The 23,724-nt window shown below is 43.8% G+C and overlaps 1 protein-coding gene across 1 annotated transcript in view; it reads left to right on the top strand.

The window, feature by feature from the left end:
- The window catches only part of EXOC2 (exocyst complex component 2), a 391,656-nt gene that overhangs the window by 59,548 nt on the left and 308,384 nt on the right, over positions 1-23,724 (top strand). The window contains exon 6 of the mRNA XM_029590528.1: positions 7,925-8,049. Within this exon, the coding sequence (XP_029446388.1) occupies positions 7,925-8,049 (125 nt within the window). The remainder of the gene's footprint in view (positions 1-7,924; positions 8,050-23,724) is intronic.

Genomic DNA, 23,724 nt, shown 5'->3' with positions numbered 1-23,724 from the left:
TTGGAAAAGGACCCGCTTCTAATCATTCAAAACGACGGGTGCCTACGCCACCCCAGTCTTCAAGCCTTGTCCCTGGCGGCATGGATGATGAAAGGTTAATCCTTCAGCCACTTAACCTTTCTGAACCAGTTTCCCGTGTCCTAATTGCTTCACGGAAGCCTTCCACGAGAAAATCGTATTCTTACAAATGGAACAGGTTTACGTCATGGTGCTCTTCTTAATCCCTTGACCCCTTTACCTGTCCAATCACGAAGTTTCTGGACTATCTCTGGCACTTGTCAGAGTCAGGTCTAAAAACTTTCTCCATCAGAATGCATGTCAGTGTGGTTGCCGCCTTCCATAAAGGTGTTGGGGATGTTCCTATTTCAGTACAACCCCTTGTAACACGTTTTTTGAAGGGCTTGCTTCACCTCAAGCCTCCTCTGCGTCCTCCGGCCCCTTCTTGGGACCTCAACCTAGTTTTGGGTCGGCTCATGAAACCACCATTCGAGCCTCTTCAATCCTGTGACCTTCGATATCTCACATGGAAAGTGATTTTCCTTTTGGCAATCACTTTCGCTCGCAGAGTTAGTGAATTACAGGCTCTAGTTACTTACCCGCCTTACACTAAACTTCTGCAGGACCGGGCAGTACTCTGCACTCACCCTAAATTCTTACCTAAGGTAGTTTCGGAGTTTCATCTCAATCTATCCATTATACTACCTACCTTTTTTCCCAGGCCGCATTCCAACCCAGGAGAGCAGGCTCTGCATACCCTTGACTGCAAACGGGCTCTAGTGTTTTACCTAGACCGTACAGCTGCTCACAGGAAGAGCACTCAATTGTTTGTCTCTTTCCATTCCATTCCATGGGTAAGCAGACTCTCTCCTCCTGGTTAGCGGACTGCATATCTCTTTGCTATCAGCAAGCAGGCATTCCGCTTCAAGACCGTGTTAAAGCACACTCTGTGAGGGCCATGGCGACTTCAGTAGCACACCTACGATCGGTGCCACTTCCTGACATTTGCAGGGCTGCCACCTGGAGTTCTCTCCATACTTTTACAGCCCATTATTACTTAGACAAAGCCGGAAGACAAGATTCCATCTTTGGTCAGTCTATCTTGCGCAACCTATTTACAACATGACGTACCAACACCCTTCCGCCTGCCCGGTGGGGTTTAGGATGTCCTCGGCCAAATTTCATCCCAGGCCTAGTGCCTTGCACGCCTGCGTACATTTGGTGCATGTTCGGACATCCTCAGCTCGGTACTCACCCATATGTGAGGACTACCATCCTGCTTGTCCTGTAAGAAAGCAAATGTTGCTTACCTGTAACAGGTGTTCTCACAGGACAGCAGGATATTAGTCCACACGAAAACCGCCCGCCGCCCCGCGGTGTTGGGTTCATAACGTTTTCTTATTTTATTTTCGGCACTATCTGTAGCTTTTTAACAAGACTGAAGGGGGACCCCTGCTGCTGCAGGGTTAGTGCCATGCTGGGCATGCCTAGTAAGCACCAAAGTTCTGGAAACTTTGACAGAAGTGTTCCGTAATTGGGCTCCATCCTGTGATGTCACCCATATGTGAGGACTAACATCCTGCTGTCCTCTGAGAACACCTGTTACAGGTAAGCAACATTTGCTATCTCAAATTCCATTTTCAGACCACTACATACTTTCCGTGCATACATCGAGAGCTAAATGGAAGATATACAGATTAGCAGGCATCTAGAAATTTACCTGCCTCCCCATCATAGAAGGAAATAATATATTGATGGAGGATTTACATTTATTGTAATTACATTTATACTGTTTCAAAGAGAGACTGAAACATGTTGCTTTGGAAAGCATCAAAAAGGTTACAAAGAAATCAGCATCAATTTCAGCTACAATTGCCTCCAGTCAAAGCATTTCGAAAGGTTAGGCTTCAGAATAGAGCTTTTTCCATGGTCATTCCAAAAAGGTGGAATGGCCTTCCTCTTGAGATCAGGGAGGAACCTGATTTATTAAAACTTTGGAAAAAATTGAAGACTTTGATGCTTAATGAAGAGAACTAACATTTTATAGAAAATGTATGGTTTTGCTGTATATGTAACTAACCTATTTCATTGTGATGAATATCTACTGTTGTATACCATTTTGTCCAACTAATTTTGGCTGGGAAAGTGGCTTATAAATTATTTTTAAATGAATAAGATAAAGAGCTGAAGAGATTGATATAGCTACTTTGACATGATTATTCTCTTTTCTATAAGGAACAGAGGCTTATCAGATTGTATTGAGTATGTGTGTGTGTGCCCCCTTCCCCTTATAATTTGGAAACAGTTAAATGAACCATAATTTTGTGTGGACATCAGATTTTTGTAGTTTTCATACTTAGTGATTAGTTGGGGCATCTATCTCTCCCTCCTTTCCCACTCACTCTCTTCTCTCTCTCTCTCTCTAACCTTCCTCTCCCATTCACTCTTCCCCCCCCCCCCCCCCACCTTCGCTCTCTTTCTCCCACACCAGTTTACAGCCCTGCCCATCTGGTAACCTATTTACACTTTTTTTATTCTGTCCTTTTAATCCTTAAGGATTGCCCAGGGTGACATACAGCAGCTTTAAAATATAGGATATAATATGCAGTTGCTAAAATACAATATATTTCTACAATATAATATATCCCTTGAAATATTAACGTATTTTTCGCTCCATAAGACACACTTGACCTTAAGACGTACCTAGGTTTCAGAGGGGGAAAATTTACCGGTTACCGGTGCCATTGGTCGGCCCCTGTGACATAATAAGGGCAAAGGGCCGTCAGCGCCATTTTGATTACTGGCAGCTGATGGCCCAAGTGCAGGAGATTGCTCCCATACCCCTGCTGTTCCACCAGGGACTTTTGGCAGGTCTTGGGGTCAGGAGGGTGGGGGGTTGTAGTTAGGGTTTTTTGTTTTTTTTATATTCGCTCCATAAGATGCACAGACATTTTCCCCCCACTTTTGGGGAAAATAAAGTGGATCTTATAGAGCAAAAAATACGATAAATTAGAAGATATATCTGTGGAGAAATTGAATGAGTTAAAGTACACCTACTTCTCAAGTAGTTCCTAGTAGCATTTTAAGTCATTGGAATAATGTTTGAGAAATCGAGAGAATCAAGCAAAAGGCAAATTGATATTCTGAAGTCTACCGAGCACTGTTATTTTAAATGTAGAGAAGTGGGCCATACAAGTGTCTCAGTAACTCGTTTATCCATGGCAGTCCATACTGAAAAAATTGCAGTACCTTTGCATTGACTCTGCGAAAAATACACTTCAAAAGCATAAGTAGAGTGATAACATTTTCTTCTAGTTTGGGATGTTTGCTATTTCTGTGCAGGCAAGCTCACAAGAAAAAAAACTTCAGACCAAAATGATTGCAAAATGTTAAGAATATAAGAAGTTGCCATACTGGGTCAGACTGAGGGTCCATCAAGTCCAGCATCCTGTTTCCAACAATGGCCAATCCAGGGTACAAATACCTAGTGTGATAATAAAAATTTATTAGAGGCATCCAAACATTAAACAAGTCCCATACTACTAATGCCCGGTAACAAACAGTGGCTATTCCCTAAGTCAGCTTGAGTAATAGCAATTTATGTACTTCTCCAGGAACTTGTCCTAACCTTTTTTAAACCCAGCTATGCTGACTGCCTTAACCATATCCTTTCGACAACGAATTCTAGAGCTTAATTTGTGTTGGTTGAAAAAGAATTTTCTCAGATTTGTTTTAAATGTGCTAATTGCTAACCTCATTGAGTTCCCCTTAGTCTCCTCTTATCTGAAAGAGTAAACAACTGATTCACATTTGGCCCCTTCTAGTCCACTTATGATTTTGTAGGTCTCCATCATATCTCCCCTCAGCCATCTTGTCTCCAAGCTGACAGCACTAACCTCTTTAGAAATAGGGTTGCAAAAAGGAACACAAATACATTCTTTAGACTGCAAAGAGCAATGAAAACATCTCTGCAGTAGTGAAGAAAAGAACACTTGACTAACTGGCTGAGCAGTACATTTGTCTTGGCCATTTGTGCACTAATTTTTGATAACTGTTCAATTTTCAAATTCACACAGGTATCATAACGAATAAAATTGGGAATTCATAAAAAAATAAAGCTAAAATAGTATAAACAGTTAAGAAAAGCAGGCAGCTAGGACAATTGCTTGAGTATCTGTTCTGTCATTTTTGAAAATAAAATAATAAGCATTATGATTCAAACTTACCCAAAACATGTGTCCCACAGGGAGGAAACATGCATATAAGAACAGCTGAATCAAATAGTCCAATTGGGAAATTTGGCTTTTTCTCAAGGATGATTTTTACCTATGTATATGTCAAAAATATATATTTTAACCTATGTATATGTATATATTTTAACCTATGTATATGTATATGTATATATGTATATGTATATATGTTAATAATATATATTTTAACCTATGTATATGTCAATAATATAACCTATGTATACGTCAATAATCTCTCGACCCCTGTACATATTACTCCTCTTGTACCTGTACATATTACTCCTTTTGTACCTGTTTTCACCCACCCACCCTCCCCCCGCCCCCTCCCCTGTCTCGACCACCCCTACCCCTCTTTCCACAAGTTTGCTAGTTTTTGCTCTGTTTTCTGAGCTATGTTAAACACTGTTCCTTGTAAAGGCTTTGCCTATATATCCATTGTTGTAAGTTATCTGTAAACCGGCACGATGTGCAAACGGTTGCCGGTATATAAAATTAAATAAATAAAATAAATAAAATAAATGATCTCTTTCTTTCTACTCCAGACTTAAATTTTCCTCTCTTTATAGGTATATAATGTGTGCACTGACCAACCAGTTTTTAGCTTAGTTCAGAGAGTAAGCTGCTGCTCTTTCAAGTGCACCCATCAATCAGCTCAGTTACCAAATTAAAAGTTGCCAACCTTTCAAAATCAGATACTGGGAAAAAAAGGTGAAGCCTAGCAGCTATTACCAGACCAAAACCTGCAAAGAGGAGAGTATGCACACCCTGGACCCAATTACAATGGAAGCTCCACCCCCTCACCCTGGCTAACTTCCCATCTGGTGGATTTCCACTGCACTCTGCATTTACCACTCCACTTTAACAGGTGGAGGTAGAAGGCGAAGCAATGCATTGCTTGTTCTGGAGGCCCAGTCTCTACCCCTTCCTCAGCCATTAGTGTCCCACTCCAGACTAATGTTTCTCTGACTCATGCCTTGGACCAGGCCAAGCCCTGACTGACAGCACTGCCCACGAATCATGGAGGGGGGGAGAACAAACGGGAACCTGAGGAACCTCCCCATTCTTTGAGCCTGGTCAACTTAGTGAGCATGCCTGAAGCTGTGAGACATAAAAAAATGCATGCCAGCAGTTGGTTTGCGTGTGATGTTCCAGGGAGGGGTGGAGCACATTGTTCCGGAACAGGAGACTTTTTCTTTGCATATGGTGATTTTAAGAATAATGCATTTATACTGCAAATCCAGGTTATCTCCTTACCATCATAAAGCACTAGCCACCAGTAAAGACAGTCTAGGCAAACATTAATGTTATAATACATTTAAAGGTGAATTTTCAAGCATTGCACACATAAAAAACAGCAGTTAGTAAGAATTTTTCACATAGAAATATGCATGTAAAATATGCATGCGTTAAGGGGTAGATTTTCAAAGGGTTGCGTGTATAAGATACGCTCGCAACCTCTTCCCTTAAGATTTGTTTATCTCCTCATATTTCTTCTAAATTTTTCTCTTCAAGTTCCCATATTATCTTGGCAGGCTAACACAACAGCATTTTTTGGTGCTACCAAAAAATAAAATCTCTGAAGGTTTCAAGCTTGGAGATCCTTCTATAATGTCAGCAAAGCAAAAGATGCAAGTGGCTTTAAGGCCAGTGAATGCAGTCAGCTCATGTAAATCGCAGATACCCATGAACAATGTTACCATGGTCTGGGTACAATCAGTCCAATTGTCTGGCATGTGGCTAAAATAGATGAGCTGTGTTGAGCCCAGGATCATTATGCTCTGAACTCTTCCCGAAGTGCAACTCCGTCAGCCTCCCCAAGAAGTGGAGGATCCTCAAAACACCTCCCTTGCACCAGCATGCAGCTTTTATGTATAATGGCTTGTTTGTATGCATAATTACTCATATTTTATAACCTGCACATATCAAATATGTGGGCTTCTAGTAGGGGGAACAGTGATGTTAGAGGGGGCAGGACTAAGCAGCAGCAGGCAGGAAACAGTAATTCAGAAAGCCAGCATTCAGATAGATTCTTGGAATCTCGAGGGGGATGATGGATGCTTTTCCAGTCCAACTTTCCTTGAATGGTTTGACTCTTCTTGTATTGTCCCAGGCTATAAATCTCGGAGTGAGATTGGACCCTGAATACTCCTTCCGGCCCAAACTACTAGCAGTAGTGCAATCTGTTTCGTTTTAGGCTTAGCATCCTATGGAGATTGAAGTCATTTTAGTCATGGTATTATACAGACCTTTGTATTTTCGACCTTAGACTGCTGCAATGTCTTGTATATAGGCTTACCTAAATGTCATTTAAAGACTTTGCAGTTAATCTTAAATGCAGCCGCCTGTTTGCTCACTGGGACTCCCCTTAGTGAACATATTAGTCCTCTGAGAGCTCTGCATTGGCTCCTATTTAATCGGAGAATCAAGTTTAAACTATTGACCTTCAAGTCAATGCAATATCAACACGTGTTAAACGGACGATCATGATTGAGTGCCTACTATTTTAACATTTAATATTTAAATGGGCTGTCATGGTAAAAGGGAGGCGCTAGGGAAAATTTTGCGTCCCTAGTGCCTCCTCGGCATTGGGTGCCCAGGAGAGGTGGCTGTCAGTGGGCTAGGAAAACGGATGCTCAATTTTACGAGCATCTGCTTTCCTAACCTGTGCACAGCCACAGGTAAGGAAAACGGACGATCTTTAATTGAGCATCTGTTTTCCTAACCTGACCACTGGCGACACTTTTTAAAAATTTTTTATGTTTTTTCCGGTTCTCCTTTTTTCGGTTCCTCTGACTTAATATCGCCACTATATTGAGTCGGAGAAACTACAGAAAAGCAGTGTTTTCTGCTTTTCTGTAAACTTTTGGGGCTCCTCAAGAATTATTAATGCCTGCTCTGGGGCAGTCATTAATTTTTGAGAGTAAAAATGTGCTTGTTGGGCACACTTCTCTTTTTTTTTTTTTTTGCATAGGGTTGTAATGAGTGTGCTACTAGCTTCATGCTGGTTTGGACACGCGTTTTTTGGACGCACTAATCTCTTTATTGCATGAGGGTTTTTAGATATACATCCAAGCACCTGTAAAGCCATGCGATTGGCCGAGTGCACTTTATTGCATCTACCTGCTTGACATTTAGAGTTGTATGTGGAGAGGGACTAGAATATTTAAAGGCATTAGCCATGGGCATTTAGGTCTGAAGGAACATCTGTTAGCTGTGCATGGTGTAAAATCTGCCAGATTGCAGGAGACTAGAAATAGGGCATTCTCTTGGGTCGCTCTATCCCTTTGGAATAGCCTCCCAGTGGAGATCCGGCAGCTTCAGGACTATGGTATCTTCCGAAAGCAAGTTAAGACGTTCCTGTTTTATGACGCTTTTAAGATAGTATAACTTGTTTTTATTTATTTTTAAGTCTATTTTTTGTGGTGTTTGTTTTAATTATGTATGTTATTTTGTGAATTGCCCAAAACAGGTGTCTGGTAATGGGTGGGGTAAAATTAATATCAATAAATAAATAAATGTTTCAGAGGTTGCAATATGATATTTTGATAGTGGATTTTTATAAAGGTATGGTCACCTGCTAGATTCTTTGGTTTCTATATAGTGTTATCTTTCAGAATTATCACTTGTTAACCCTTTAAGTCATTGTACAAGACTGACAGTTTTCCTTCTAATTTAAGCTTTGATCAGCTGAAAATGGCAGCAAATAACTTAAGGAAGCAAGCTAACAAGAAGAACGAGGGAAGCCTTGCCTATGTGAAAGGAGGTCTTAGCACGTTCTTTGAGGCACAGGATGCTCTATCAGGTAATCCCTGCAGTGATCTTATTTTTTAAAGAAATGTAAAACTGTTCAAGGTGGGGTAGCAAATATTTTTCAGAAGCTAGAGTTGTACATTATCACAATATATTTTATTTCTTTTTTGTGCTTTATGGTGGAAAATATGTGCATCTTTAATTTATGGCTACATTTTGTTTTTAAAGATGTCTTCCATGAGTGCCTTCTTCAGCTGTTGATGTTGTATAAATATTTCACATGTCTGTTTCCTACATTGGGATGTGATAAGGAGCAGCACACTGGTACCTTTTTAGTTAAATTCAGATTGATGGGCATGGTTAAGTAGAAGCTGTTTTCATAAACCTGAAGGAGTACATTTTCAAAATCATATATATGCATAAAATACTCTTTTATGTGTGCAATAGGTCTTTCGAAAATTACCCCAGGTGTTGTATGTGTAAAACTGTGCACAGAAGCAATTTTACGTGTACTTGAAAAAGGCATTCCCAGGGGTGGAGTTAGATGTGGAAACCATTTACATACAGGGAGGCTAACTTTCAAATAACTGCATGTGATGGCATATACACATATATGTGTCGGTGCATATATGTGCTATAGTAATTTATAATACATGCATATGATATGTGTGCATTTAATAAAATATGTATAATTCTCACATGCAACATATGCACGTACATAGGCTTAAGTGTAAATACACGCAGAGCTTTGAAATCACGTATATCAAAGATTGAACACGCATACTTTATCCACCTATTTTAAATATATATGTGTGTATATTTTATGTATGAAACTAAACTAGGACTTACTCGCATAAGTCCATATTTACACGCAAAAGTTGGCCAATTTTAAAACATACGTTCTCAAAGGACAAGCAGGATGGTAGTCCTCCCACGTGGGTGACATCAAATGGAGCCCGATGCGGAAAGCTTAAGTCTAGAAACTTTGACTAGGCAGACTGAGCATGCCCAGCATGCCCCATACCATGCGTTGTGCGGGGTCCCTCTTCCCTCTATTTTTCTGCAGAGCTGTGAGCCTCGCGGTTTGATTGAGCTCTAAAAACTTGGCTTTTTGCCTTGTGGAAAACTTTTTTTTTTTTTTTTAATGACTGGAAGATGAACAGTGTGCAAATCCAAGGCTCTTGTGCTAAACTTTCAAAAGGGAAACTTTGATAAAATGAGAAAGATAACAGGTGCACAGTGGCTAAAAAGGAGCTTTCATCAGCTGAGCTAACACCATGTTGACGTCCAAAGACACAGCAGGAGGTCTTAGGGGAGGCTTCAATTAAAGCAGGCCCTGCATGAAACATACAACTACAGGCTGTACAGAGATGGGCGTACCATCTACAGCATGGTGGTATCTGCCAATTGCACTAAGATGAACTTTGATGGTGTTGGTTTTTAAGCCAGCCTCCAAAATGTGTAGAAGGTATTCAAGCAGGTGTTGTGTGGGGCAGAAGAACAGATCTAGAGCCTACTGCTCACACCACTCGGAAAACCTCCTCCACTTCAGTCCATAGGACTTTCTAGTGGAAGGCTTTCTAGAAGCCACCAGGACCCGAGACTCATCGTCAGAAAGATCAAGCGGCTGCAGGATTAACTTCTCAACATCCAGGCTGTGAGTGACAGGGCCAGGATGTTGGGATGCCACAGCCTGCCTTGATATTGCTTGATGAGATTTGGCGAAGTCCCCAGACTGATTGGTTTCTGGATGGACAACTCCCGCAGGAATGGAAACCAGACCTATCTCAGCCAATGAGGGGCTATGAGGATCATAGACCCTCTCTGTCCTCGCGAAGCTTCAAGAGAGTCTTTGCCATTAAGGGAATTGCAGGTTATGCGTACACAAGACCCTTGCTTCAAAGATGGGCCCAGGGCGTCTGAGGCTGGTTTACAGTTTGACCTGGACAGGGAGCAGAACCGAGGCACCTTCCTGTTTTAGGGGAACATGAACAGATCTACATCCAGGTTTCTCGAGAGGCGGAATATCTGATTCACTACCCCTTGATGTAGGGACCACTCAAGGGGTCTTAAGGCTTGACCTATTTGGTTGTCAGTCTGGATCAAAATGTGTTGGACAGCTGATCTCTGAAAGCCCATATCTGTGCATCTGATCACTTGGAGCTCCAGGAAGTTGATTTGACAAGAACGTTCCTGAGAGGACCACAAACCTTAGGTACCGAGCCCATCTATATGAGCTCTCCATCCCAGGGTAGACGCATGCTTGCTTAGCGCAATTTGAGTCGGGAGATTCCAAAAGGAAATCCCCCATTCCAGATTGGACAAGGAGCCTCTGATAGACCGGGTGACTTGGACACAATCCCTGGAGGCTCTGAGTGGCTTGGCGCCAATATTACCTCAGGGTCCATTAGGCTCTGTGCATGTAAGTGTGCCAAGAGAGTGACATGGACGGTCATGGTCATGTGGCCCAACAGCCTCAACGTGCCAGGCTGATACCTGCTGGCTCTGTTGAACTCTGCCACAAGGCAATGGCCCTCTGGTGCAGCAGAAAGGCCTTGGACTGAGCCGTATCTAGCAGGGTTCTGATGAAGTCCAATTGAGGTGACAGACTGAGATGGGTCTTTGGGTGTAATAATCTGCTATGCTGATGGGAGGAGCAATTAGATAGGGGAGTTCTCAATCTGTAATAATACTGGTGTTAGTTGTGGGTAGATCCTTGGGCTGGTGGCAGATGACCACGCCCCCAGGGGAAGATCCCGAGGGACCACCGTCTAGGCTTAGAGTATGGAGACAGACACACATTAGTTCTTTTATTAAACAGGTTTTTGAAACCACCAGAGGTGGCAGTAGTGAGCTGAAGTGCCCGGCAGGGCTGAAGTCCCTCCGATACTGGAACAGCGATCCCAGGATGGCTGAGCTGTTAAGAAACTGTAGACATTGAGTAGGCAGGGTATGCAGAGTTCATGAACAGAACTTAGATGACAACACTCACAATAATGGTCTCGGAGAGGCTCAGCAGCTGGAAAGGGTAGGCCCTCGAGGAGCAAGTACCTGGTTCCAGGGAAAGCTCTGAGAGAGGAATGGCAACTCACAATGATGTAGGCAGCGATAGCTTCCAGGCAGAAGAGAATCAGCAGAGAGTCAGGAGCGAGTACCGGTTCCTGTCTGTAAACCTGAAAGGCAAAGAGAGCGAGGCCCCCGAGGAGCGGGTACCTCTGGTAAGTCCGAGGAGGCAGAGTAGCTAGAACGAATCCTTGCTAACTCAGTTTGTTAGTGATAACAGAGACCTTTAAATATCGGAAGCGGATGACGTCATCTCAGGGGGACGCCCCTGAGGTTCGCGCCCTTGCTGGTACTTCAATCGGAGTGCGCGCACGCGCCCTAGGCTTCAGGCAACATGGCGGAATTGCAGCATCGGTCCGGGTACGCCGGAGGAAGTCGGCAGGGAGACGCCGCGGCAGCCAGCCGTCCTTCAACCCCGGAGGGAGTCTCCACAGAGGTAAAGAGGGTGGAGTGAAGGCATCGGGCAGCGACGGTCGCAACAGTACCCCCCTTCAAAGGGCGATCTCTTCGGGTACCAGGTTTGGGTTTTGAAGGATGCGCAAGGTGGAACTGACGAAGCATCTCTTTGTCCAGGATATTGGTCTGAGGCTCCCAAGAGATGATATCTGGGCCGAAACCTTCCCATATCAGAAGGTATTGAAAAGTTTTGCTTCTTTTATGAGCATCCAGAATCTCTTTGATCTTAATTTCTATGTCGTCTTCTGCATTGATGACAGGTGATTCTTGAGTCTTGGAAGAAATTTGCTGAGTGTTGTTGTAGATATCAGCAGAAATGGAATGAGCTGCTGTGGACGTCACTGAGGGCTTCAGTGGAAGTGGTGATGTTGAAGAATGTCCAAAGTCCACTTCAAATGGTGACTCTCCAGTAGAAGTTGCTGGATGAGAGTTGATGGCATTGCCAGCAGATGCAGACTGGCTGGTTGCCAAGAGTATCTTCTTCGGTCTCTAATGTGCTGTGGCTCTTCAGGCACATCCTCCGAATGGAAAGAGCGTGACAGATACGCTAGGATATGATCCGTGAATACGGATTTGATGTTGAATGCCTTCGAGCCAAGGTGGAGGCGTATGAATATCAGCAGCAATGAAAAGGCTGCTGTGGACGTCACTGAGAGGTTCAGTGTGCCCTTGGGCCTCAGCCCGGGCCCAGAGCTTCAGGGCCGAGCTGTGGGTTGATGGTGGCTCCGCATGGCTAACAGGCTGACCCTCTGCCAGGCCTGCAAGCTCCCAGAGCCAACAACATGTGATGTTGGTAGGGGAACGGTCCTCCGACTGTTCCGAGCCCTTTCGGACCTGCCGCTTGATTGGCAAGGAGCAGCAGGCCTGGCCTGAGATTGAGGGCAGACGGAGGCCTTGACACGTAGACAGGACTATGGTTAATGCAACGGCATCGCTGACAAAATACTTAGTTGATGCGACGGCATCCTTGACGAAGACACTAGGTTGATGCGACGGCATCCTTGATGAAGACACTTGGCCGATGCAACAGCATCCGGGTGAGGAACATGACAACAGCTGGGTTGATGCATCGGCATCACGGGCATGAACAAAGGGCTAGACATCCAAACAGGCAAAACACAAGGCATGGACATTGGCACTGTCTCTCAGGGTGCCCTACTCAGGCCACCCGCGGGACTAAGTCGCGGACCATCCTGTCCCACTACGCGCCCTACACAGCCCTTGCAGGCTGGTCACGGACCACGAGGAGAAAGGGACAGCGCAGGAAAGGACCAGGCAAAGAGGGACTCCAATGACGAAGCCGGTGTCACCCAAAGCTCCCCCTAAGGCTGGCAGGAACAGTGACTCCGGAGCGCAGGAACCAATCCCACCTGCAGACCGCACTAATCTCGGGAATACTCCATCTGGGAACCACGGCTCTGCAGGAACAGAAGGCTCAGGAGCACCAGACGAAGACACGGGGAAGAACATCCTGGCGGGCAGACACATCAGGATAAGGAAGATCATGGCGGAACATCAGGACATGGTCAGGGACCTCAGGCAAGACATCAAGACACGAAGACGGAGTATAAAAGCAGACGAGACGAGGAGCTCCACGAAGAACAGAAGACCTTACAAGGCTCTGGCAGGCAGGAGCCTCCAGAGGGAAGTCACAATGATGCAAGGCAAAGACAGACTGTTGAAGTCCTTTTATAGGGCTGCAGACCGGCGACTCCCTGGGAGGAGTTTGGCAGGCCCACTCCTAGCTGGCCCTATAACTACGGAGAAGTGCTGCGGGCCGGCCCCTAGGGAAGGGCGTGGCTCAAACCAGGAAATCCATGTAAGCACAAGCAGCCTCAAGCAGGCCCCATGGACATCGAGGCCTCCCAGGCACTGGAACAAATCCTGGACAGTTCGCAGGCGAGACCCTGGCTTGAAGCGGCCTCCAGGAAGAAGTAAGTTGCCTCCCGTAGCCCCGCTACAGGAGGGTTCATAACAAATTGATAAATAGCAGATATATATATTTTTTAAAAGGACATATCTATATTCAATAGGCTGGCGAGTAGCAAAGTTATCAGGTTTCTCATGGAATATATTCAGCTACTGTTATCCGGGTAATTTTACCCGGATAACTTTAGTCATCTTACAGCTAAAGTTATCTAGATAGTCACCCAGAATAACTTTAAACTTTGCTGGCTATTTTCAGGATGTAGCCAGTTAAATAGAAAAGAAAACAAAAATAGCAGACCTCCCCCCCTCCAAACTCCAAAATACTTAAAAACAAAACAAAAACAAAAAAAAAAAAAGTTGGGGTATATAGTGTCTGATTCCCCTCTTCTCCCCACCCTAGACCCCAGCCAACCAAAATAGTTAATTAACTTTATTTGATAAACCGCCTTTCTTTGAAATCAAGACAGTGTACAACACTGTACAACATAATTAAAAAGAAAATACAGTTTTTAATCATAAAAAAAAAAATAGTAGAGACGTAGGGAAGTTTAAATAAATAAAAAAAAGTCCTGCAATAGCGGCTCAAGGTGCAACTCCTCTCTTCTGGGTCCAGGTTCCCTCTACACCCATCCAAAACCCTTCTCCACACCTTGCTGCCACACCCCAGACCTCCAAGTCTGGCCAGAGTAGTGGAGTCGTTCTGCTCTGATGGTGTCCAGGTTTCCCTGACAGGTTTAAGGATTTTGATTATATTAGTCCTGGCATCATAGGCAGATCTATAGAAAAATGCAGATTTTATTGACTTGTACATTATGAACCAGATTTAATGGCTGTGCAGAAAGTACTATAAAATTGTGAGTAATTGCAGCAATAACATTTAAAAACACATTCGGGATATGTAGGCCTCTGCAATTTTGCTGGAATGAATGTATTTTATGAGATTGAATTTTTGTGCAGACTGCCCAGTAGTCTTGATTTTTCATTTTTGAAAAGACGATGCAATTTGACTGTTTCCAAAATGCAGGATGAGTGTTCATTTCACACATCTTCACACTAACATCTCAAGAGAGACTGACATAATCTTGTACTACTTTATTTTAATATTGTTTCGGGTTGCAGGTTTTACTGGGATTATTTTATTTATTGTTTTGCCCAGGTTTAAGTTTTCTGAATCTGCTCATAGCTTTACGCCTGTAGGGAATTGATGCCAGGGCTATTCCAGAGACCTTATTCCTGAAAGGGGAGTATTAGCTTTTCCATAGCCTACACCTTAAACTTGGCTAGGAAATAAAACAGGGGCCAGGCATACAAAATAAATATACAGAATGGTAAAATTAGAAGTGTTTGCCAGCATAAACAGGGAAGAAGACAGTCACTGAGAGGGAAAGGATGACCCTCATTCTTGTGCAGGTGCATCCTGCAGAGGGGTTATGACTTTGGTTACTGTGAGCTTGACAGCAAACAAAAGATTTTAAGGAAGGATAATGAGTGAATTTCAGTCTTCTATGCAAAAGTCTTGATTTAATAGCTCCATTTCCCAAATAAATCAGGTGAAAAAAAAATCATAAGCTATTGATAGCTCACAAAATCTGGTGGGGACCATTAATATAGCATAACCTTGGTCTAAAATTGGGAGACTAGAAGTACATCTTTGTTAGTAGTTAATCTTTATTGTTCAGTCTTTACCATTATTCTTTATGGATGGATGGCTCTGCAGCAAAGGATAGTCTTTTATTTGACTGTTCCTTTTTAAGTCTGGGATGGGCAAACTTTTTTTTGTTAAACAGGGCCATAAGAACATAAGAAAATGCCATACTGGGTCAGACCAAGGGTCCATCAAGCCCAGCATCCTGTTTCCAACAGTGGCCAATCCAGGCCATAAGAACCTGGCAAGTACCCAAAAACTAAGAGGTAGATTTTCAAAGAGGTACACGCGTACCCCCCAAATCCTACCCCCAACCCCCCCTGCGCGCGCTGAGCCTATTTTGCATAGGCTCAGCGGCGCGCGCAAGCCCCGGGACGCGCGTAAGTCCCGGGGCTTGCAAAAAGGGGCGGTCGGGGGAGTGGCCAGAGGGTGTGGTTAGGGATCGGGGGCGTGTGGGTAGTCCGGGGGCGTGGCCGAGTGCCCCGACACAGCGGCCTGTGTCAGGGCCTGCCGCACCGGCGCGCGTAAGTTACTACTGCCCAGAGGCAGTAGTAACTTCTCCATTAAAGGTAGGGGGGGGGTCCTAGATAGGGCTGGAGGGGTGGGTTAGGTAGGGGAAGGGAAGGTGCGGGTAGGTAGAAAAAAAGTTCCCTCCGAGGCCGCTCCGATTTTGGAGCGGCCTTGGAGGAAACGGGCAGCGCGCGCAGGGCTCAGTGCGCGCAAGTTGCACAAATGTGCACCCCCTTGCATGCGCCGACCCCGGATTTTACAAGATACGCGCGGCTACACGCGTAACTTATAAAATCCAGCGTACTTTTCTTCGCGCCTGATTCGAGAACAAAAGTACGCACGCGCGTATGTTTTTAAAATCTACCTCTAAGTCTGTTCCATGTTACCATTGCTAATGGCAGTAGCTATTCTCTAAGTGAACTTAATAGCAGGTAATGCACTTCTCCTCCAAGAACTCATCCAATCCTTTTTTAAACACCGCTATACTAACTGCACTAACCACATCCTCTGGCAACAAATTCCAGAGTTTAACTGTGAGTTGAGTAAAAAAGAACTTTCTCCGATTAGTTTTAAATGTGCCACATGCTAACTTCATGGAGTGCCCTCTAGTCTTTCTATTATCCGAAAGAGTAAATAACCGATTCACATCTACCCATTCTAGACCTCTCATGATTTTAAACATCTCTATCATATCCCCCCTCAGCCGTCTCTTCTCCAAGCTGAAAAGTCCTAACCTCTTTAGTCTTTCCTCATAGGGGAGTTGTTCCATTCCCCTTATCATTTTGGTAGCCCTTCTCTGTACCTTCTCCATCGCAACTATATCTTTTTTGAGATGCGGCGACCAGAATTGTACACAGTATTCAAGGTGCGGTCTCACCATGGAGCGATACAGAGGCATATTACTGGTGCTCATCTACAATGGGGGATATGGGGAACAGATACCCTATGGCATAGTGAGAGGACCAAAGCAGCGCCAACAGAAACAACAAAAAAATATTGTATCAGCATGCCTCTCATAGAAATACGAAGGAACACAAGTTATCAGTCTCTGAACTAGCAATTTAACCACGAGGCATATATGCTTTCCCCCAATCACTTCAGATTGCTGAGTCTTACATCTGCTACTGCAGAAGCTCTGTTACTCCCTCTTCTCCCAAATGCTGCAAAGGAGAGGCCCTGTTGGGGGGGGGGGGGGGGGGAGGAAGGAGACTTTCCGCTTGCTGTGGCATTTTCCCTTCCTATTGGAGGAAGAAAACCAGGTCTTGCTTGCCCCTGCCGTGGTTCATATATGACAGTGAAGAGGAAGACACCACTGCTGGCCGCCGACAGCCATGTTGACATCATCAACAAAGGCCCACAATTTTGGGTCACTGTTAATAGCTTCAAGGTGCCAGTGAGATGAAGGATTAGATAGATGGGCTGGAAAAAAAAAAAGCATGTTATCATACCAGGTTTGGCCCCAGGTAATTTTCCCACCTTTGCTTTAAGTGAATGTGTGTGGGAGAGATGAATTCTAGAGGGGTATTTGCCTGTATTTAGATGGCTGTTTTTCTGAATGTGGAAAGAGGGATTAATATTTATTTATTTGTTTAATTAAAAATGTTTATACCACCTATGTATGTTCTAGGTGGTTTACATTAGACATTCATAGTAAACTAAAAAAAATCATAAAATTAGAAATAAAAGTCAAAATCAAACAATAAAAACCAAGATAAAATAAACACAGAATATAATGTAAAAGAAAAAGTAATAATATCAATCTGTATGCTGCCAACTTAATACATTAAAAGGTCAACCTTCTATCCTTTTTTCCTGTATTTAATATTAGTGCAGAAGAAGTTTGAGGTTGAAGGAAACAGGACCTGTCTCTGGTTCTGGGTTTATCTTTAAGGCCTTGTAGTTTCCAGCCCAGATATGACCTCACTTCTACCATGGATATTGGTTTGTTAAAAGACTGCTCCCAGGTGCAGATGCCTGGTTACTTTACCAAGAGCCCTAAGAAGACCTATGGATACAAACATTACCAAGAACAATATCTTTCCAGAGAGAATCTTATGTTGATTGCTATTCATTAGTATTACCTGGTTTGTCATGGGGTCAAGCTGGAGGTTTTATATTTTTTTCTTTGTTTTTCTTTGAGCTGCTAGAACTCTGTGGGTGCTGCTATCAAGTTTTTGGGTAGGTTTATCCAAGGCTGTCTGTTAGTATATATATATATATTTTTTACTGCTTTTACCGTAGAAGAATAAATATGATATGATGGAACCATAAAGCCATCGTATGAGACTTCCTTTGTCTGATCCCAGGGTGTGTGTCCGATAAAGAAGTCCATTGAAGGACGTTGTGGGAGGAGGGCAATAGTTCCACTTTGGGGGCAGTTAAATGGTCACAAAGGGTAGAAAGGTGGAATTAACCTTTTCCCTGCCCTGAAAAAAACCCAAAACAACACTACCCCCCCTCCCCATAAACCATATCCCTCTGAGTCTGGTCAGATCTGGTGAGATTTAGTCAGATCTACAAGCAGACATGGAAGAAGCTGATTTAGATATAGTAGCTGTCACGGAGACCTGGTACATGGAAAACCATGATTGGGATACCTGATTACAATATATTCAGGAAGGACTGGGTAGGAAGGGAGGGAGGAGGCGTGGCATTATTTATAAAGAACAATATTAAAGCAACAGCATTGCTGGGCTTATGAAATAAGGAGGAGGCACTGTCTGTTAACCTGGAAAGAAAATCAAGTTTGCTTATCGTATATGGTGTTTTCCATAGATAGCAGGATGAATTAGCCATGCTGTCTTGTTATAGTGGTGACTTCTCAAAGTAGCAACTTTTTGAAATTCTGCTCATGTGTGGCAGTTCCAATGTGATTGCTCAGCTCATAGTCTCCTTAGTTGATAATAAAGAAGTTAGAGGCTGCCAGGGAGGCTGGTCAGTACCCATGGCTAATTCATCCTGCTATATAAGGAAAACACCGTTTATGATAAGAAAACTTGCTTTTTTTCCGTCGAAAAGCTGGCTGAATTAGCCATGCTGTCTTGGAGTCCCAAGCTAAGAGCGTAGCCTTTGTCTCTTTTTTTTTTTTTTTTCAACCAGTCTCTAGCTGTCTCCCATGGAGCTCCACACCGCTTTCCTACTGAATTTTGATGCTGAAAGCTGATCCAAGCAATAGTGAGCTGTAAATGTATGAACAGATAACCACTCGCAACCTTGCAGGTATCATCAATTGACATATTTTTGAGGTGTGCTAGTGAAGAGGCAGTGGAGCATACTTGATGAGACTTGTCTGTACCAGACAGAGGTAGAGAGTTGCGATGAGTGAATGGTTTTCTTGAAGCGCAGAGAACTGTCTTGTATCGGTTGCAGAAGCAGTAATGGTGCTAAGACATCTCACTCAACATCCATGCTGTAAGGTGGAGCGAGGAAAGGAGCAGTTTGAAGAGCATCCTATCCTCTTGAGTTAGATTTGGGTAATTCTCCAGAAGTTTTGGTGATTGGACTGACAGTTGTACGAAATAGGCACATCATGGCTGGCATGGCCAAGCCGGTGCTATGAGAATCATGTCCGCTTTGTCTTGTATGCTTTTCTGTACAGTTACTGTAATGAGAGGAATCAGTGGAAAAGCATATAGAAGACCCATTGACCATGATAGAAGGAATGTGTCTTGCAACTCCCTTGTTGGGCTGGGTTGTTATAGCTTCTTTCTGAACAGTGTTGCAAAGAGATCTATGCATGGTTCTCTCCACCAGGAGAAGATTTCTTTTGGTGACATTCTGGTCTAACACCCATTCATACGGATGAAATATTCTGCTGAGCTTATCCACTTTTGTTTGCTGTTCCAGGTAAATATGTTGCCTGGAGTGTAATTGAGTGTTGACCTTTATTTCTATATCAGAACTGCTTTTTTGCACAAGATTGAGGAACCCGAGTCTCCATGCTTGTTTATGTAAAACAAGGCAACTTAATTGTCCGTCCATCATTATCGTTTTCAGAAAGTATGCAAATACCATCAGGGTGTTGTGAATGGCCCTGAGTTCCAGAAGGTTGACTTGGTAAGTGGATTCCTGGGTTGACCACTGACCTTTTGTTTTGTACTGAAGTAGGTGCGCTCCCCAACCCTGGGTGGAAGCGTCAGTGGTGAGGATTAGCTGGTGAGGAAGTGGCCTTAAAGGTGCTCCCTCCATCCATATATTTGGTTTTAGTCACCAGTTTGTCTCTTTTCCTAGAGGCTGTCATGGTTGTTTGATCTGTGACCATTGGGCTTTCAAGCCCTGCTGCAATCATCACATTTGGAGATGGGTTAGTGACACTACGTAGATGTTTGCTGCCATGTGGCCTAAAATTATCAGAAGCTTGTGAACCGTCGTTGTGGTCTGATGTTTTAATTGCAGAATGAGGAGACGCAGCCATTGCACTGTCCTTGGGAAGAAACTCTCTTGTGCTGATGGAGTCTATTGTCGCTTCTATAAATTGTAGTATTTGCGTTGGTTCAGGAACTAATTTCTCGTAATTTATCAGGAGCCTCAACACTTTGAGACTTTGATTTGTGGTTCGAAGGTCTTCCAGTAGGGCTTTCGCATTTGGAGATACTATCAGCCTGTCATCGAGATAGGGAAATATCCATAGTCCTTTGTGATGAAAATGGGCCACAGCCACCACTAAGCATTTTATGAAGACTCTTGGGGCAGACGATAGTCCAAAGGGGAGTACTTTGTATTGCTTAGATCCTATCTGGAAGAAGAGGTACTGCCAGCAGGAATGGTGGATTGGAAAGTGCACGAATGAGACTTTTAGACTGAGTGAACACATCCAGTTGTTTGGTTGTATGAAGGGCAAGATTGACTTGTCACCTTGAATTTTTCTTTTTGGCGTGTCTTGTTGAGAGGACAGAGGTTTAAGGTTGCTGAAAGTCCTCTATTCATTTCAGAATAAGGAAGTATTGGGAATAGAAATCTTTATTGATGTGAGGGTTTGGAAGGTGTTGAATGGCTTTCTGTGCCAGCAGCTTTTCTGCCTCTAGCTGTAAGAGGGGATCTTGAGAGAGATCCCATGAAGGTGGGACTAGATGGGGAAGGCTTGGAGGGTTGACTAAATTTAGATAATATACGTGGCATATTATATTTAATGCCCGTTGGTCGGATATTTATCTGGGACCATGCTGTGTAGTGACTGGAAACTCTGCCCCCGACCGGACTGGTTGATTGTGGCTTGCTGGATTTTAAAAACTCTGTTGGTGCTTTGGTGTCATTTGCTGCTGCTGCTTCAGTGACCTACTGTCACATCGACAACCCTTCTGCTGTGACTGTTGGAGTTGTGCAATTGAAGCTGTTTTTAAGCAGGAAGCCAGTATTGAATGTATTGTTTATATGGCTTCCTCTGGAAGTACAGTTTTATTTTTATGCCAGATATAATATCTGAATATGGGTGGCTGGTCCGCTGGTAGCGTTAAGGACTGCACCACTACATTTTGCTCCCTTTATCAGGGAGATTGTTTCCCTTAGTTTGTTTCCAAAGAGATTATTTCCCAAACATGGTAAATCAGCGAGCCTCTCATGTATGTCCTCCTTAATTGCACTGGCTCTCAACCATGCGATGGGCTGCGATGGAAGTTGCAGACATACGTGACATTGTTTCAAAAGCTTCATAAACAGAGCACAATAGGTGTCGCAGACCTTCCTCTAAATTCTGGAGTAGTTGTGGTGTTATCTGGTCACCTGTCTCTGATTGGACAAATGACTTCAGTTGCTGAAGACATTCATATATCAGTGCCAGCTTTTGAAGTCTCATGTAACTAAATGAATTGGACAGATGGGTAGACTGGATGGGCCATATGGTATTTTTCTGCTGTTATGTTTCTATGTACATGTTTCTGAGAGGAAATATAGAACACTTTGGGCCAGATTTTCAAAGGGGTATGAGCGTAAGATACGCACGTACCTCCCAAAAACCTGGCTGAAGTACCCCCTGCGTGCACCGAGCCTATGTTGAGTAGGCTCGGCGGCGCACGCAAGTCCCGAGGCTTTCCTGGGGGGGGGCGTGTTGGGGGCGTGTCGTGGCGCATCATTTGGGGGCGGGACCGCGGGCGTGGTTCCGGCCCGAGGGCGTTTCGGGGGTGTGGCCGAGGCCTCCGAAACAGCTCCCGGGCCTGGGAATCGCGCGCCGGCAGCCAGCCCGGTGCGCGCAAGTTACGCCTGCTTCGGTGCCGCCACCAATTTCCATAATTCCCTCCCTAACACTGCCCCGACTCCTCCCCTCTCCTTATTTAAATATTACCACTGCAATAAGGCCTTAACGCACAAGATAAGGGCCTATCACGGCTTGGAAAATAACCCCCATAATTTTCAAACAAATCAGCCCTCAAACATAAAGATATAGTATCCTTAACCATAACAGCATGGAAAAAAGTAACCTCTGAGACCTGGTTAGAAAGGGATCCTAAAAGAGAAGAGTGGGTATCTAGCATACAGGTATGAACCTCAATCTGAAAAGTTGCATCAGTTGAAAATGTACATAATTGAGCCACACATCCCTCCAAACTGCCTTCCACCCACTGCAGAGAAATTGCTAAATCTTCTAAAGATATGCTGCTCTTAGCTGGGATGGAAACATTCCTCTGTAGATCAGGAAAAAGCACTGGAGTTAAATGAGAAGAAGGGAGTGAAGGAGAAAAACCCTTCCCTCTTTACTACCGGAACACTTAACCACAACAGTGATTTTTGGAGAAGAAGAAAAACTTTCTCCCAACTTCCATTCAGAACTTCTTTTGATTGAGTCCCAGCAACTGCTCCTCAGGAGTAGCTGATTGAAGGTTCACAGAGGATCCAACAACTAAAGATGGTTGTAGTGGAGATTTCCGATATTTGGGGCTTAGAAGGCAAACAGTGCTTGGAGGTAAAATGGAAGACACTGCATCTAACATCCTTTCAAGAACTCCCCCATTTAACTGGCTTACAGATAGGGTTACACAAGAGTCTAAAGGTTCTGAAACAGTGGCCATGGTAACTGTGGGCAATGACATACTTCATCCCTTCCTCTTTTTACCCATAAGACAAAAACAATATCTGAATTCAAGAAAGCATCGGATAAATACAGGGGTATCTCTAAGGAAGTGATGAGAATTGTAATGCTAAATTAATTGGTTGAATGGACAGACTGGATGGACTATACAATCTATTTCTGCTGTCATGTTTCTATAGTCCAATCCAACATCTTACATCATCATTTTTGTGAACTCACATACCTTGGTTCCAGGATCATAATCCTCCATCATCAGGACTTTTTTATTTTATTGACCCTAGCAGGGGTTACTGTAGTTATAACCATTATGGGAGTAATGTGTACTACAGATTGTTTATAGCATTATCATGAACTGTGATGACCCTATAACCATGCTTTTTTCTCTGGTCAGAAACTTTGTAGTCTGAGCAGGCTTTGGGTCACATGCAAGGGAAACATTAGTTGTATTCTACCAAGTATTCTTATTACTTTATATAATGTAATAGAGAGTGTAGTATAAGGGTTATTAGTAAAAATGAAATGAGATCACAAACTAAAAAAGGCATTCCATTGCTTTGATGAGGAAGATAGTATTTATTCTCTGACACATCTGACTCTACAGTGCTAATTGGAAAGTCCATTTTAAAACCATATGAAGCAGAGAATAGTAATTAGAAAATGTTTCTTGGTAGCCCTTTGCTGATATATAATGCAGGCATCCAGGACATCGCTCGTTCGCATCCACCCCCGTTCACACCTTGAATAAATGCAACTGACAACAAACTTTGGGTTAACTGGGCCGCAGCTTTAATAACTTGGAGGTCCGAGCCATTGAATTAACATAACATTTTAACAACATCTCCGACCATCGTCCGCCACTCCTCTAGCAGGACGATCCCCTGCCAGCCATACGGCTCGTTCCTCGACCCTTCCCGGGTTCCGGCCCCCGCCATCTGCCAGCAAGGAGCCAACCCGGCGGCCCCCGCCGCTGACGAGCAAGGGGCCAGGCCAGGGGACTCCCGCCACTGACGAGCAAGGAGCCAGACCAGGGGACTCCCGCCACTGACGAGCAAGGAATCCACATCCGACAACTATCCCAGTTGTCCACCGTTCATTAATTACCA

Source organism: Rhinatrema bivittatum, chromosome 2, assembly GCF_901001135.1.
Source record: "Rhinatrema bivittatum chromosome 2, aRhiBiv1.1, whole genome shotgun sequence".
In the NCBI taxonomy this organism is placed as follows: domain Eukaryota; kingdom Metazoa; phylum Chordata; class Amphibia; order Gymnophiona; family Rhinatrematidae; genus Rhinatrema; species Rhinatrema bivittatum.
The sequence above is the reverse complement of the archived record's forward strand: the minus strand, read 5'-3'. Positions and strand labels throughout refer to the sequence as shown.